At 38.2% G+C, this 14,959-nt stretch overlaps 1 protein-coding gene across 6 annotated transcripts in view; it reads left to right on the top strand.

Annotated features, from left to right (window-relative positions):
- Positions 1-14,959, top strand: part of DPH6 (diphthamine biosynthesis 6) — a 370,732-nt gene that overhangs the window by 282,167 nt on the left and 73,606 nt on the right. For all 6 annotated transcript variants that reach the window (XM_033952068.1, XM_033952065.1, XM_033952066.1 and 3 more), the window contains 3 exons: positions 4,075-4,206; positions 6,863-6,992; positions 12,779-12,953. In XM_033952068.1, the coding sequence (XP_033807959.1) occupies positions 4,075-4,206; positions 6,863-6,992; positions 12,779-12,953 (437 nt within the window). The remainder of the gene's footprint in view (positions 1-4,074; positions 4,207-6,862; positions 6,993-12,778; positions 12,954-14,959) is intronic.

Below are 14,959 nucleotides of genomic sequence, written 5' to 3'. Positions count from 1 at the left end.
AGGCATGGATGTTATTTAAAATTTGGAGAGTAGAAAAAAACAGCAAAGATGACTCTGATGCTCAATTTCTTTTTATTTTGTACCAAGACTCGACACAATTGTGTTTCAGCCCCAAGTGGGCCTGCCTCAAGAGTCTAAACAAACATATTTAGAGTGAACATAAACAACTTAAACATAAATTTTCAATAACATAATTTATAAAAGAACATATATATTTTAAAAATTTTTTAAAGAGCATAACTTTAAAATTTTTTAATTCAATGATGATTGTAATAATGAATGGTAAAAACTGGACAAAAACTACCTTATATATATATTTTTTTTCTACGGAGCACATTTATTTATTTATTTTTATTTTAACATTTATATACCGCATAAAACTATGCTGTTAACATTGATTACACACATGGTATACTAATCGCCCTTTAGTCGCATGGATATGAACAGACAGTGGACAGACATCTTATCAATTAAGCATTCAGCAGTAACTGTAAAAAGTTAAAACCCAGATATTCGTTGGCACTGTATCTTGCAGGAAGAAAAGAAATTGCAACATTTTCATAAGAAAGCATTAACAAAGAGCTGCGTTTTCAACATTTTCTTAAAATTGATCTTTCCAACATAAAATTGCAATATGCCTGCTAGAGCATTCCAGAGTTTCACACCCGCCACTGACATAATTGATGCTCCAATTCTAATATCAATAATAGGCATCCTCCCTTCTAAACTCAATTTCATAGTGTTTTCAGTCCTTCGATTTCTTCTAGGTTGGTAAATTTTAAACAATTCATGTAGTACTCTTGGAGCAATGTTGAACAGTATCTGATAGATGATTGAAAAATAGTCTTAGGACATATTGGCCCCGATTCTGCAAAGTGTACCTATCTTTAGGTATGCTTTAGGCGTCTTTTATATATAGGCATCATATGGGCATCCCCAAGAATAGACGCAATCTAATTTTTTCTGTTCTAGGCACTGGATAGATGTCCCTGCAATGTAATTAGTTATATGTAAAAATGTGGTTTTCTCTGATTTTTTTTTTTCTTCATTATTTCATGATTGTAAGCTTTAACATAATAAAAACAAAAATAGTACCACAGTATGCTATTTGAGACCTTTCCAAAGTGAACTTCAGAGATTTTATTTAGTGATCCAGCCACCACATAAACAGGATACATCCATACTAGCATATTGATTGAATTTAAAACTGGCTAAAGAAGCAATGTTATTAGCTAATTACAACATGAAAATCACAGCTTTAAACTAAATTAAAGCTTAACTTTGTATACCGAGTCATCATTCTGAGAAGGCTCAACCCGGTTTACAGCAATTAAATAAACTGGGAATGATTTACAAATGATAAATAGAATAGCAAAATTTCAAAAGAAATAATTTTACAATGTTTGGCAAATAGAGTAGTTTTTAAAGATTTACGGAAAAATTGAAATAAACTTGAACTCCTTAGAAAAGGAGTTGAGAGTTTAAAGACCTAGGATTGACTGAAGATCTTGACTCCTTTAATCCCTTTTTTAGAAGAAAGGGAGCGTTTAAATTGTTGGATACCTCTTGCAAAGGAGAATCGGTAAACATTCCAAAATAAAGGAATAAATGGATTAAAGATACCATGTAAAATTTTAAAAGACATAACAAGCACATTTAAATTGAATTCTAAAATAAACTGGGAGCCAATGAAGACTCTGAAGCAAAGGGGTCACATGATCAAATGTACGTTTTCCAAAGATCAGCTTCGCAGAAGTATTCTGAATTAGTTGTAATCTATGAAGACAAATTTTTGTAATGCCGAGGTAGATAGTGTTACAGTAATCAAGACGAGATAATATAATTGATCGAACTAAGATAGAAAAATGATGGTGATGAAAAATATGTCTAACCTTCCTCAGCATTCGCAAACTAAAGAAGCTTTTCATGACCAAGGAATTTATTTGGTCCTTAAAGGAAAGAGAGGAATCAAAAAGGACTCCCAATATCTTAGCAGAGAACTCAATTGGTAAGGAGGACCCAGATACCAAAGCTACAGTTGGAGGAAGACTGTCCAATCTTGGACCTAACCACAAAAGCTTAGTTTTAGTTGTATTAAGCTTCATTCGGACAGATAAAGCCCAGGCTTGAAGTTTGGAAATGCAAAAATTTACTTTGGAAACTAGATTGGTAATATCTGGATCAATCTCAATCAATATAAAGATATCATCCGCATAAGTGAATAACGTTTTCCAAGCTGACAGCTTAAAGGTGTTTAGTGTGGTCATATAGAGAATGAATAAAATTGGAGAGAGTGGGGAGCCTTGAGGAACCCCACAGGGAGGCTGCCAGGAGTTGGAGATATTGCCTTCAATATTTACTGAATAGGAACGGTACAGAAAAAATTTAGAAAACCAATCCAAAACAACCTGATGGAGACCTATATCTGAAAGTAGCTGAAGTAAAATATTATGATGTACTACATCAAACGCTGCTCCAAATAACACTTTCTTTCTCACTAAACATTGCTCCAAGTGCTCATTCATCAAAGCAAAAAAAGCTCATAATTTCATTTGGCAAAGCTTAAAACCAGAATAAAATTCATTACAGACCTGAATGTGGCTTCTAGTTCATTGCAGATGGAGGTGGCTAGTTGCACAATGGTGCCCTCATTGTGAGATCATTAAGGTGTACCTGCAAGGTACAATGCCACAATTAAAAGATGGGTTAGTAGTATTTTTCGTGTAACGCGGGGTTAGCGCATGCTAAAACCGCTAGCGCACCTTAGTAAAACGAGCCCATAGTAAAATCAAACGTATAAATACATTAAAAATTGTATTGTGAAATATAACTCTATAATAATACCATCGTGGAAGTCCAGACAGAAGTCCACATCTTTAACCCTATATGTCATGTCTGTCTGTCCAAGTTAGATTGTAAGCTCTTCTGAGCAGGAACCGTCTATTAAATGGCAAAATATTGCATTCCCTTAACACTATTCCTGCCATGTGTGACTGAAGTATTCTGTTAGCTTGATTTTTCTATGTAGCATTCTGTAGTAATTTGACTACATTTTTCTCGATAGTGGAAGGGATATTTGTGAGGTGGAGGAGAGGGGAGACAGTTTTGTTGATCTTTCCTCTGTATTATTTATGATTTATAAAATGACAATTGTACAGAATATTGTTTCTTTTTATACCTTATTAAAATAAGTTCAGTATAAAACTATTTGAGTCTTGTATGGATGGGATCAGATGGTTTGCGTGGATGGGGCAGGGACAGGAACCAAACTCATGGGGATGGGGCAGGAATAGGGATCAAGCTTGCGGGACGAGGACAATTTTTCCCCCATGTTATTCTCTAGTAAGATCTAATCTTCCCTTAACTCCTCTAGTGCTCTTGAGCAAATTGACTAATACGTGAAGCATTCCCTTTCTCTAAATATCTACTGTATTTGAATATAACTTGCCTTGAGCTACAACTGAAAAGATGTGAGCCAAATCCTAATAAATAAAGCCCATATTTCAGCCTCAAAACCTCATAATCTAAAGTGAGAATTCAAATTGCTGTGACAGCTCATATAGAAAAGAAAATTGTCTTCCCTTCCTTTTCTCCACCTTTCCTCTTTCTTTCCTTTCTCTTTTTATTTTTACTCTGTCTTCTTTCATCTTTTTCTCATACAGTCTTCACAAACAACTCCATTACTCTGAGCTTTTCTTAATACTATGGTCCTTTATAATTAATTTTATATTTATAGATCATATATATATACAAAACATTATCTTATTCTTATGTATTTGAATTGCTCCTTGTATTTTTCAAAATACTCAATAAAAATTTATTTAATTTAAAAAAAAAAAAAGAAAAGAAAAGAAATTTGAACAAAATAAAAGGCATAAGAAAATGAAAAGAAAATTCCTACTCTATATCTTCTGAGGGCAGCTAGTAAATAGGAATTAAAGTAGAAGTGAGTTTGCTGTTGACAGAGAATGGAATGGGAAATAATTTTGCCAAAGACAGGACTCGTAAAAAGCAAGCACTTTATCTCACAGTATACTGTTATCACATCAAGACTTTGTTGCTTCTTTCTTGCAGGCAAGAGCTTAGAGTCTTCTGGACTATCCCCAAGTGGATATTGTTGGATAAGTGGTATCTCTGTCCAACTGAACTCCTCAAAAGGGGACAGTGTACAGGATTCAATTCAGCAGGCCTTCATTTCTCTACAAGGTGTGGTACATGACAATCATTTATGGTAAAATGAATTTAGCACTCGTTATTTAAACACTTTTCTGTTCAAGTTTTCTGCTGATGTGTGAGCAAAGCAAATATAGGGGGAAGTCATCAAAAGTTTTTTTTATGGGTTACTCCCCTCTAATGCTAGTAAAAGTGTATGAATTCTTAGAAATTTAGAGCATTATAGATTTTTTCAAAGAAGAAATTACCCTCTGAAGACAATTTGCAAAAGTTTAGAACTCGCTTCCTTCGAAGATTCCTATAACCAACATGTATACTATGTTCTGCAAACATCTGAAAACATGGCATTTTCAAAAATCTCTGAGGGGCATAATGCAATCTTGATTTCACACTGAAGGTTTACTCGGTATAACAATAACGCTTATTGCAACCTACTACCTATACAGATAAAGGCCAAATGGCCCATCCAATCTGACCATCCACAGCATCCACTTTCTCCTCCTCTCCCTAAGAGATCAACATGCCTGTCCCACGCTTTCTTGAATTCAGCCACAGTCTTATCTTCACCACCTCTACTGGGAGCCTATTCCACGCATCTACCATCATTTTTGTAAAAAAAGTATTTTCTTTGATTACTCCTGAGCCTATCACCTTTTAACTTCATCCTATGCCCTCTCATTCCAGAGCTTCCTTTCAAATAAAAGACTTGCCTCATTTATGCCATGTAAGTATTTAAACGTGTCTATCATGTCTCCCCCTCTCCTGCCTTTCCTCTAAAGTATACATATTGAGATCTTTAAGTCTGTCCCCAAATGGCTTATGACGAAGACCACTGACCGTTTTAGTAGCCTTCCTCTTGACCCACTCTATCCTGTTTATATCTGTTTAAAGATGCGGTCTCCAGAATTGTACGCAATATTCTAAATGAGGTCTCAGAGCTTATACAGGGGCATCAATACCTCCTTTTTTCCTACAAGCCATACCTCTCCCTATATATCCTGGCATCCTTCTAGCTTTTGCCATCACCTTTTTGACCTGTTTGGCTACCTTAAGATCATCACATACTATCACTCCCAAGTCCCACTCCTCTTTCATGCACAAAAGTTCTTCACCCCCTAAATTGTACCATTCCCTCAGGATTTTGCAGCCCAAATGCATGACTTTGCATTTCTTAGCATTAAAGCTTAGCTGCCAAATTTCAGACCCGCTTTAAGTTTCACAAGGTCCTTCCTCATGTTATCCATATCATCAGGGATGTCTACTCTATTGCAGATTTTGATATCATCCACAAAGAGGCAAATCTTACCTAACAGCCCTTCAATAATATCACTTACAAAAATGTTAAAAAGAACTGAACCTTGAAGTACACCACCTCATTGAGATCTCCATTGACTACCACCCTCTGTCTCCTTCCACTCAACCAGTTACTGACCCAATCTGTCACTTTGGAGACCATCCCGAGGGCACCCAGTTTATTTATTAGATGCCTGTGTGGAACACTGTCAAAAGCTTTGCTAAAATCTAAATAAACCATGTCTTGCGCATTCCCTCTATCCAATTATTTGTATCTCGCTTAGTAAAACTAAATAAGCGATTCATCAAACTAAAATAAAACTTGAAACTTGTCACCCAATCAAATAAAGTCATCAGATTTATCTGACAAGACCTTCCTCTAGTGAATCTATGTTGCCTCGAGTCCTGTAATCCACTGAATTCCAAAAACTTCATTATTCTCTGTTTTAAAAGTGTTTCCATTAATTTACTTACCATAGAAGTCAGACTTAACCAGCCTGTAGTTCCCTACTTCTTCCTTCCACTTTTATGGAGAAGAACCGCATCCGCCCTTCTCTAGTCCTCTAGTACCAGTCACGATTCTAGAGAAGCACTGAAAAGGTCAGCCAGTAGAGCTGCCAGAACTTTCCTAAAGTTCCTTCAGTACCCTCGGGTGTGCACCATCCGGCCCCATTCCTTTGTCCACCTTCAGTTTACATAGCTCCTCATGAACACAATCCTCTGAAAATCGATCAGAGTCTATCACACCTTTATCACTATTTATGTTTGTCTTCTGTGGTCCTGCTCCTGACTCTTCAACTGTGAACACAGGATAGAAACATTTGTTAAGCAATTCAGCTGTATCTTTATCAGCTTCTACATATTTATCCTCTTCACCTTTGGGTGTCACAATGCCACTTTTGCATTTCTTCCTATCACTAAAATTACTTGTCCCCCTGTTTTACTGTTGGCTATTTTTTTCTTCCATTTGTATCTTTGCTTTCCTGACTACTCGACCAGCTTCTCTGTGTCAGATGTCCTGAACCATTTTGCCTCTGGGCTGGGGTTGCTACCAGGTTCACATAGGACACAAGTCCTCTGAGGTCAAGTATTGCAGTTCATTTCAGATAACCCTGCTGCTCTTGCTTAGGCAAAGTAGACACTGTTCTAAAGTGGAAGTTAAAAAAAAAAATGCTATGATCTTAATAATGTGTTTCAGTGATTTCCACCCACTGATAGAGTTTAATACATGGTCATCTCGGAGCAGTAATAGTAATAAAAATCTAGTAACAGAGTTTTACACTGCATTAATGTCAGTTAAAGGACACTCTTTTGTGGTAGTGCTTGCTTATGCATTGTTCTGCATCCACAAGCACAAAATATGATGGTAAAATCAGTGTTGTTCTTTACCACACAGGTAGGCTGGAAGCTCAGGGACTAGTGCTGAAAGATATTGTCTTAGTTCATCTCTATATAAGGAAGATGACAGATTTTACAGCTATCAATTCTGTATATGGGATGCAGTTTGATATATGTCATCCTGCAAGGTAAGACTAAACCTAATTCTGTAACGCAGTTTATGGATTGCTCAAAACTCTGTAAATTTCCATAAATGTGTATTTTGTACATTTCCCGTAATCCCCTGTAAATAGGGTTATCCCAGGACAAGCAGGCAGCATATTCTCACACATGGGTGACGTCACCGACGGAGCACCGGTAAGGACCACTTTAAAAGTGCATCGCCACTTTAAGACTTTAGAAAGTTCACGATAGCCCGCACCGCGCATGCGCAAGTTCCTTCCCGCCCGACGCAGGGCTCGCATCTCCTTCTCTCTTTTCTGGTCTATAAATATGCTTGGCTTTTTACATCACCAAACCAACACTTATACGACTTCTCCCCAAACTCTTTGTCTCATTTGATTCTAACAAGTTGGGGACATTTTGTTTCTGAGGAACCAGTTCCTCACTGTTGGTTATCTCTTTATGCTCAAACCTGGTTTGTACCGGTTTGCACCTGGTAAGTTAGGTCACAGCCCATACAGTCTGAGCTAGGGCAGTGTCTGTAGCTTTCCTTGCACTTACTTACTTCCTTGGTCATCAGTTCCCACATTTCCCTCTCATTATTGTCTGGAATTTTTTCTCCAGACGGAATGGGCATTTCAGCTAGTTTGTATGATAATATTTATTTTCTTGAAGGCCAACTCTCCCACCATCCCATTCTGGTTAGCTTGGAGGTCACCCACATGTGAGAATATGCTATCTGCTTGTCCTGGGATAAAGCACAGTTACTTACCGTCACATGTGTTATCCAAAGACAGCAGGCAGATATTCTCACAACCCACCCACCTCTCCTGGTTGGCTTCTTAGCTAGCTTATCTTAACTAAGGAGACGTGCGCCCTGCATCGGGTGGGTAGGCACTCGTGTATGCGCGGTGTGGGCTATCACAAACTTTCTAAAGTCCTAAAGTGGTGATACACTTTTAAAGTGGTCCATACCGGGGCTCCCTTGGTGACATCACTCATGTGTGAGAATATCTGCCTGCTGTCCCTGGATAACACCTGTTATGGTAAGTAACTGTGATGTATGTGTTCATTAGCACCTACTCATTTCAAAACCCCTCTGACCCCCATCTGCCCCAGAAGTTTAACAGTACCCCCCTCAGCTGTCTGAATTATATATTTTTAAAATACATAAAAGCAGGAATTTTTCACTGATCTACACAACATACTAGACACTTAGAACATGAAGGACCAATTAGAAAAATATGCAAAAAGTAAGAATAAGAAACAAAAAATATTGATTTTATAAGTTTTCACACCCTTTGCTTCAGTACTTGAAGCAATGATATAAGGGTTGAAGTATTTCAGTGCACGAAAGAAGAGCATGATCTGTGGGTGATTGTATCTGATGATATTAAAATGGCTAGACAAGTAGAAAAGGAGATAGCAAATGCCAGAAGGTATATAGAGAGAGGAATGGCCAGCAGGAAAAAGGACGATGCCTTCTGGTGAGATTTCATGTAGAGTATTGTATATAATTCTGGAAACCCCATCTTCAAAAGGTTATAAAAAAGGTCTGTGGTCTTCTTCATAAAGCGATGAAGACATACTTAAAGATCTAAATATATATTACGCGGAAAAAAAAGATGGGAGATATGATAGGGATATTTAAATAACCTCAGGAGGCAGGCTGTGGGCACTAAGATTAGTATTACTCTGGTTTTGTTTGCTAAGAGAATGGCGTGCACCTATGTTTGGTCTTAGAAGTTCAGGTATTCTCTGTACACAAGAAGGAAATTATGAAAGTAGAAATTATTTATTATAAAATAATTAGCAAAGATAGCATGCCCGCTTACAAAATAGATGTATTATACAATGAGAATTGCATAAGATATATCCTAATGATCCAAGATGGCCACTGCATCTCTGCTGCAGTGAGGACGCCATCGAGAATTTCCTGCAACAATGCCGAAAAGACGGGGTAGGAACGTCGGAGGAGCCTCCCGGCGACCTTTAACTCCAGCGGTTACTATAGATGACTTTCTCCGATGCCTACAGCGGGAGCAGGAAGTGTCGGGTGCCAGCTCGCTAGGGCCGCCGCCGGAGAGTAGCGCGGTGGTGAGATCCCCTGGGCTCAATGTCACCCTTAGCCCCGACGTCAGGACGCCACCCCTTCAACCGACGCCGCAAGCAGCCAGCTCTCCACGGGACCAGAATGCACCCGAGGAGGTAGCTTCTCTGTTTCCAGAGGCTAGCATGGAGGGCTCGCCGAACAGAACAACGCAGAGTGACATGCTCTCTCTGCAAGGACCTGCGACCGGGATAACAGAGGTTGGGGGAATACAAGACTTCACTGAGGTAAAGCTAACTTCAGAACAGTCAGACACTACACCATTACAACTTTTTTCCCCTACAAAACCTCCTAAAGTTACACTTGAAGCATTATGGGACTTGGTAGTGAATTTGGGGAATTCTTTAAATCCTCAAATAAAAAGTTTGGACAAGGAATTAAAAGAACAAAAAGAAGAAATAAAAGTGTTAAAACAGGATATATCTCAATTAAAAACAGAGACACAAAATACAAGTAAGGAGTTAATATCTTTAAAACAAAATCAAGATTTGCTGGTTAAAGATAATATAATATTCAGGAGGAAGTTGGAAGCTCAGGAGAATAATGGCCGAGCTAACAATTTGAGATTTATAAATTTTCAAAAGATCTTGTCAACTTCTCCTAGAGAAATGGTGAAAAGGTATTTTATGGAAATATTGGAAATTCCTGAAAGCTCTTTACCTCCTCTTACAAGAGTGTACTATCTGCCTGCCAAGCCCCAATCCAAAGAAGAAGAAAAAATTGAGGAATCCCGGGACAGATCATTGGACATTTCCGCAATTTTGGAACAATCGGATAGAGAATTGGCTGTTCCAGCCACTCTCTTGTTGTCTGTGGCTTTGGCTCCAGACAAGGATTGGATATTAAAACTTTTCTTTAAAAATAGGTCCAAAGACTTCCTGGGACATCATATTCAGATTTTTCCTGATGTCTCTAGAGAGACTCAAAAGAGAAGAACAAGTTTACAAGTTTATTAGGATTTTATATACCGCCTATCAAGGTTATCTAAGCGGTTTTTACAATTTCTACTTCTAAAACCCGGAGTGACTCTAATAGGGGGTGTTTTCTTTTTGAGGTATCCATGTAAATGTGTAGTCAGATATTTATCTTTGAAGTATATTTTTACCGAGCCGTCTCATCTGATTAGTTTTCTCTCAGCGAAACATCTTGAGAAAGGAATAACAGCGCCCATGGAAGGTTAGCTTCCCGCACTGTAGTAAGACATAGATTTCCTCTTAATTTATTTGATTTATATATGTTCTACTCTTTAAATCTTGGATCCAATATATGGAGGACTAGTGTGTGATCAATTAGACCATTTATTACTTTATTTATCTATTTTTATTTTTAAATTGAATTATATATTATAGTATATCTTAATTTCGGAAATTTAGTTTATTATGTTGTTTGATCTCACTTTACTGTACAAGATGTATATGCTTGGTAATATTATAAAATTCTATAAATAAATAATAAAAAAAAAAAAGATATATCCTAATAATTATTTCCTGAAAAAATTACAATAGCAGGAAATATTTTAGGTTTGCTGACCAAAGATTTGAGAATCCAATTTATCCTTTGCAAGCTAAGCTGAGAAAACAACAAGACAGACTATGTATAATATCCAAGATGGGAAAAACAAAGGAGCAGACTATTTTCTTAAAGGTCTGCACCTTTGTTTTTTTCCACATTGCAAGCTAAGGACAAAAAGCTAATGCTATCCTAGAATCACTTTCATCTGGCAGAATTCTTAGAGATAGCTTTCACTTGGTAAAAAAATAGGATCTTCCTTCTAAAGTTCTAGCTTCCGGGCTTTCAATCTGCTATTCGCTACTCCCTATCCTCAGTGAAATGTGTACACCTTCAAATCATACTCTCCTTGTCCTTTTGGAACCAAAACCCTCAGCCAAGCCCAGCCTCAACTCTGTCTTAGTGGTCCCCAGGTGACTTGTCTGGACCAATCATATATACCTGTCCTGCAGATAACATACAACCTCAGATAGGGGGTCCCTGAACTGTACAGATGGAAGTCCTCATCAGGGTTGGTACAAGATGAGTCATTAATGAGCTAGCTAACCTCAAATACCTTATTTCTATATCTTATTTGTGAGCCCCTCTCCCCCAGATTTCTTACATGGAGAACAAGAGAGCCAGCACAGGTGTTAAGCATGTCCATAGATGAAGTCAGCCAGAATCCGTTTTGCAGATAGTATTGCTCAGAAAAGATGGTTCATGACCTAGTCAGCCTTCAGGCCTCTACAGTACCTTTTTCAATTGAAAGGAAACTCTGGAATGACTGATCATAGGATGAAGGAGAGAGGGAATAGACTCAGGAGTAAGGAAATATGTCTATACAGAAAGGGTTTTGAGTGCGCAGAGCAGCTTCCCAACAGAGGTGGGGATTTCTGAGGGAGAGCTTAGTAGCTGATGAGAATGGACTTACCAAATAGACTATATGGTCTGTATGTGCCATCATTTTTCATTTCTTTAGAAACATGATGGCAGATAAAAGCCAAATGGTACATCCAGTCTGCCCAACTGCAGCATCCACTATTTTCTTCTCTCCCTAAGAGATCTCATCTGCTTGTCCCACACTTTCTTGAATTCAGACACAGTCTGTCTCTACCATGCATCTACCACCCTTTCTGTAAAAAAAAGTATTTCCTTAGATTGCTCCTTAGCCTTTCACCTCTTAACTTCATCCAATGCCCTTTCACTCTGAAGTTTCCTTTCTGTTGAAAGAGATTCATCTCGTGCATATTTATGTCATGTAGGTATTTAAACATCTCCTATTATTATTTATTATTATTATTATTCCTTTAGATCATTGTAATCTTATTAGTATGTTTATTTTCTTATTTTTCTCCTCTATCTCTATTTTCTTTCTTTATTACTCTTCTAATTGTCATTTTTCCTGGTACTTTAGTTAGATTGTGAGCCTTCGGGACAATAAGGGAATTTCTAAGTACCTATCTTACTTATAATTTTAATGCACCAATATATTCATTGTAACCCGTTCTGGGCTCTTTTGGGAGGACGGGCTAAAAAAATCGAATAAATAAATATTATATCTCCCCTCTTCCGCCTTTTCCACTACAGTATACATATTGAGATCTTTGAGTCTGCCCCCATATGCTTTATGACGTAGACTACCAAACATTTTACTAGCCTTCCTCTGGACCAACTCCATCCTGTTTATATCTTTTTGAAGGTGCAGACTCCAGAATTGTACACAGTATTCTAAATGAGGTCTCACTAGAGTCTTATACAAGGGCATCAATACCTTTTCATACTGGCCATTCCTCTCTCTGTATGATTGCTATCAAAATATTATATGGTGCAGCTCCAGCTTATTTAGCAGATTCTGTTTTAACATCTCATGGTAGCTCTCACTATTATCTTAGAAGACTTAATCTCATCTGGTTCCTAACAATCTAATGGATTAGGTCACATAAGCATGCTAATTCCTCGTTCGTGCATCAAATGATTTTAATTTGCAAGTCTCTTCCTATTGAAAGTAGATATTTAACAGATTGCTAGTCGTAAGAGCAGTTAAAACATTTTGTTTAGATAATATTGGATTGATGGTTAATTATTAATTCATTTAATTCTTTATATAATCACGCTGTATCTCCCAGCCTCTTATTCATGTGGCCCTCTTTGAGTTGAAAATGTATATCTGGGCTATACGAATTGGAAAGTAAAGTAAAATGTTGTTTTCAGAGTATGTGTGGAATCGTCGCTGCCTGCTGATATTTTGTTCCGCATGGACTGTCTCATACACCAGCGTCCAGTAGTTACTGCAGATGCTATCCACTCTGAGAGAGAGATCATGCATGTTCAGAGTATTTCTCATTGGGCACCTGCTAATATTGGCCCTTATAGCCAGGCCATCAAGGTAAGAAATTTTAGATGTGCTGTGAAAGATTCTTCGCTCTTCCTACTGAATTAATCCTGAAATTTCAAATCATTCCTCCTGCCTCTTCTTTCATATCTATGAGTTCACCGCCATGCAAATCATAGAAGATGGCACTGTAATTAGTAGCACTTTGTATTAGTTTGGTCTGCAGTTTTCTCCCAATAAATGTAAACAAATTCCAGAATGCACATTTAGTGTGACATGATGGTGTGTTTCCCCTTTCCTCCATTTGCAAACTAAGGCATGCTTGTTTGAGGAATTTGGCTGAAATAGCCACAGTAAAGTACATCTCAGTAGGGTAGCAGGGAATGTGTAGTTAGGCAGACATGGGGACGGATGTGCATATGAGGGATGTTTGTATGTATGAATTGATGGTATGATGTGTATATTTATTTCCATGAGGAAAGTTTAGCTACTTATCTGTGGATATCCAAGGGTGGGATTCAGAGACTGGTAAGTATTTCTTCTCTTTGCCCTTCAACACCTTCCCTCCTGTACTCTCCCACCCTAGATAAGTCTTTCTTGAATAGCCCACACAAGCACAAATGCTGACTTGCTTAAAGATTCTTGGCTGTGTTATACAAACCAGCAACTGATTAAACAATTAATAACACCCTGCAATAGTGAAGGAAAAATAGCATAGGGGAAAAGAATTCAGCATGGCAGCTATTTTGTTGTCACATGGGACCTCCTCAGGCTAAACTTTTCTATGAAGCTAGCCAGATCTGTTTTCTGTCAAGTTAAAGGTTAAAGTCAGTCTATACCTTATTTAATTTTATTTATGATACCCCCAAATTTGGGTGAGTTTCTGAGAATAATTTGAAAACTGTGTATAGTTGGTTTAAAATCAGCATTTATCTGTTTGCATTGAAGCTGAATGAGAGTAGTTGTGACTGAGTTCAAAAAAGCGTGGGATGAACACCGAGGAGCTCGAATCAGAAAATAATGGTATATATTGAAGAACTAAGATCAGTACTGGGTAGACTTGCATGGTCTGTGTCCATGCATGGCCATTTGGTTGAGGATGGGCAGGGAAGGGCTTCAACAGCTGGGTTGGTTTAGATGGGCTGGAGTGAGCTTTGACAGAGACTTCAGTAGATAGAACCTAAGCACACTATAGGGCAGAGCTTTGGGTTTCTGGCCTATAAATAGCTAGGAAAAAGGAAAATTTACATTAAATCAATAATTTAAAGAGAGGGTAAGGTTGCGCAGACTAAATGGACCACCTGGTCTTTATCTGCCATCATTTACTATGTTACTATATTTGTACTGCAGGAGAATTTCATCCAGTTCACTTGGGTTTCATAGCAGAGGGGGTTGGATAACATCTTATGCAAATTATGCACTGAGAGATGAGTACACAGACTTATTTGGGAGGAATGTTATACTTTTTAGGGACTATTTCATGAATGTGGATATAGCTTGTGGCCCCAAAAGAATGTGGGGATATAAACTGAGAAGACCTGAATCAGAATAGGGGAAGTAGAAATCCACTCCCCATGAGTTCAAAAGGTTGGGTAGCTATAGATACTAGATTTGTAGAGTTTGGTGGAAATGTTTGCATTATATGGAGTTACTGTATATCTGTGCATTACACTTCTCCCTCCCTATTCGTGGGGGTTAGGGGCAGAGCTAGCCCGCGAATAGGGAGGGAGAAGTGTAATGCACAGGGAACTCGCAGCACAACTCTGCACGGGGCAGGAGTGTAGGAAGATCATTCCTGCCCCGCGTTACCGCTAGACCACCAGGTAAGGGCCATGCTCCAATCGCCCCCACACCATCTCTGATCACCTCCCTCCACCTCCGATCACCTCTGATCACCTCCCTCCAAGTCCCGGGGCCGTTTATTTTCGATGCCAATGAGCGATTCTGAGGGGGGGAGCCTGGGGAAGAAACTGCAGATAATTGAAACCGCGAACATCAAAACCGCAAATAAGGAGGGGGAAGTGTATATTCATTTGGGAAATGGTCTTCTAGAGGGGAAA

Source organism: Geotrypetes seraphini, chromosome 7 (assembly GCF_902459505.1).
Source record: "Geotrypetes seraphini chromosome 7, aGeoSer1.1, whole genome shotgun sequence".
Classification (NCBI taxonomy): domain Eukaryota; kingdom Metazoa; phylum Chordata; class Amphibia; order Gymnophiona; family Dermophiidae; genus Geotrypetes; species Geotrypetes seraphini.
The sequence above is the reverse complement of the archived record's forward strand: the minus strand, read 5'-3'. Positions and strand labels throughout refer to the sequence as shown.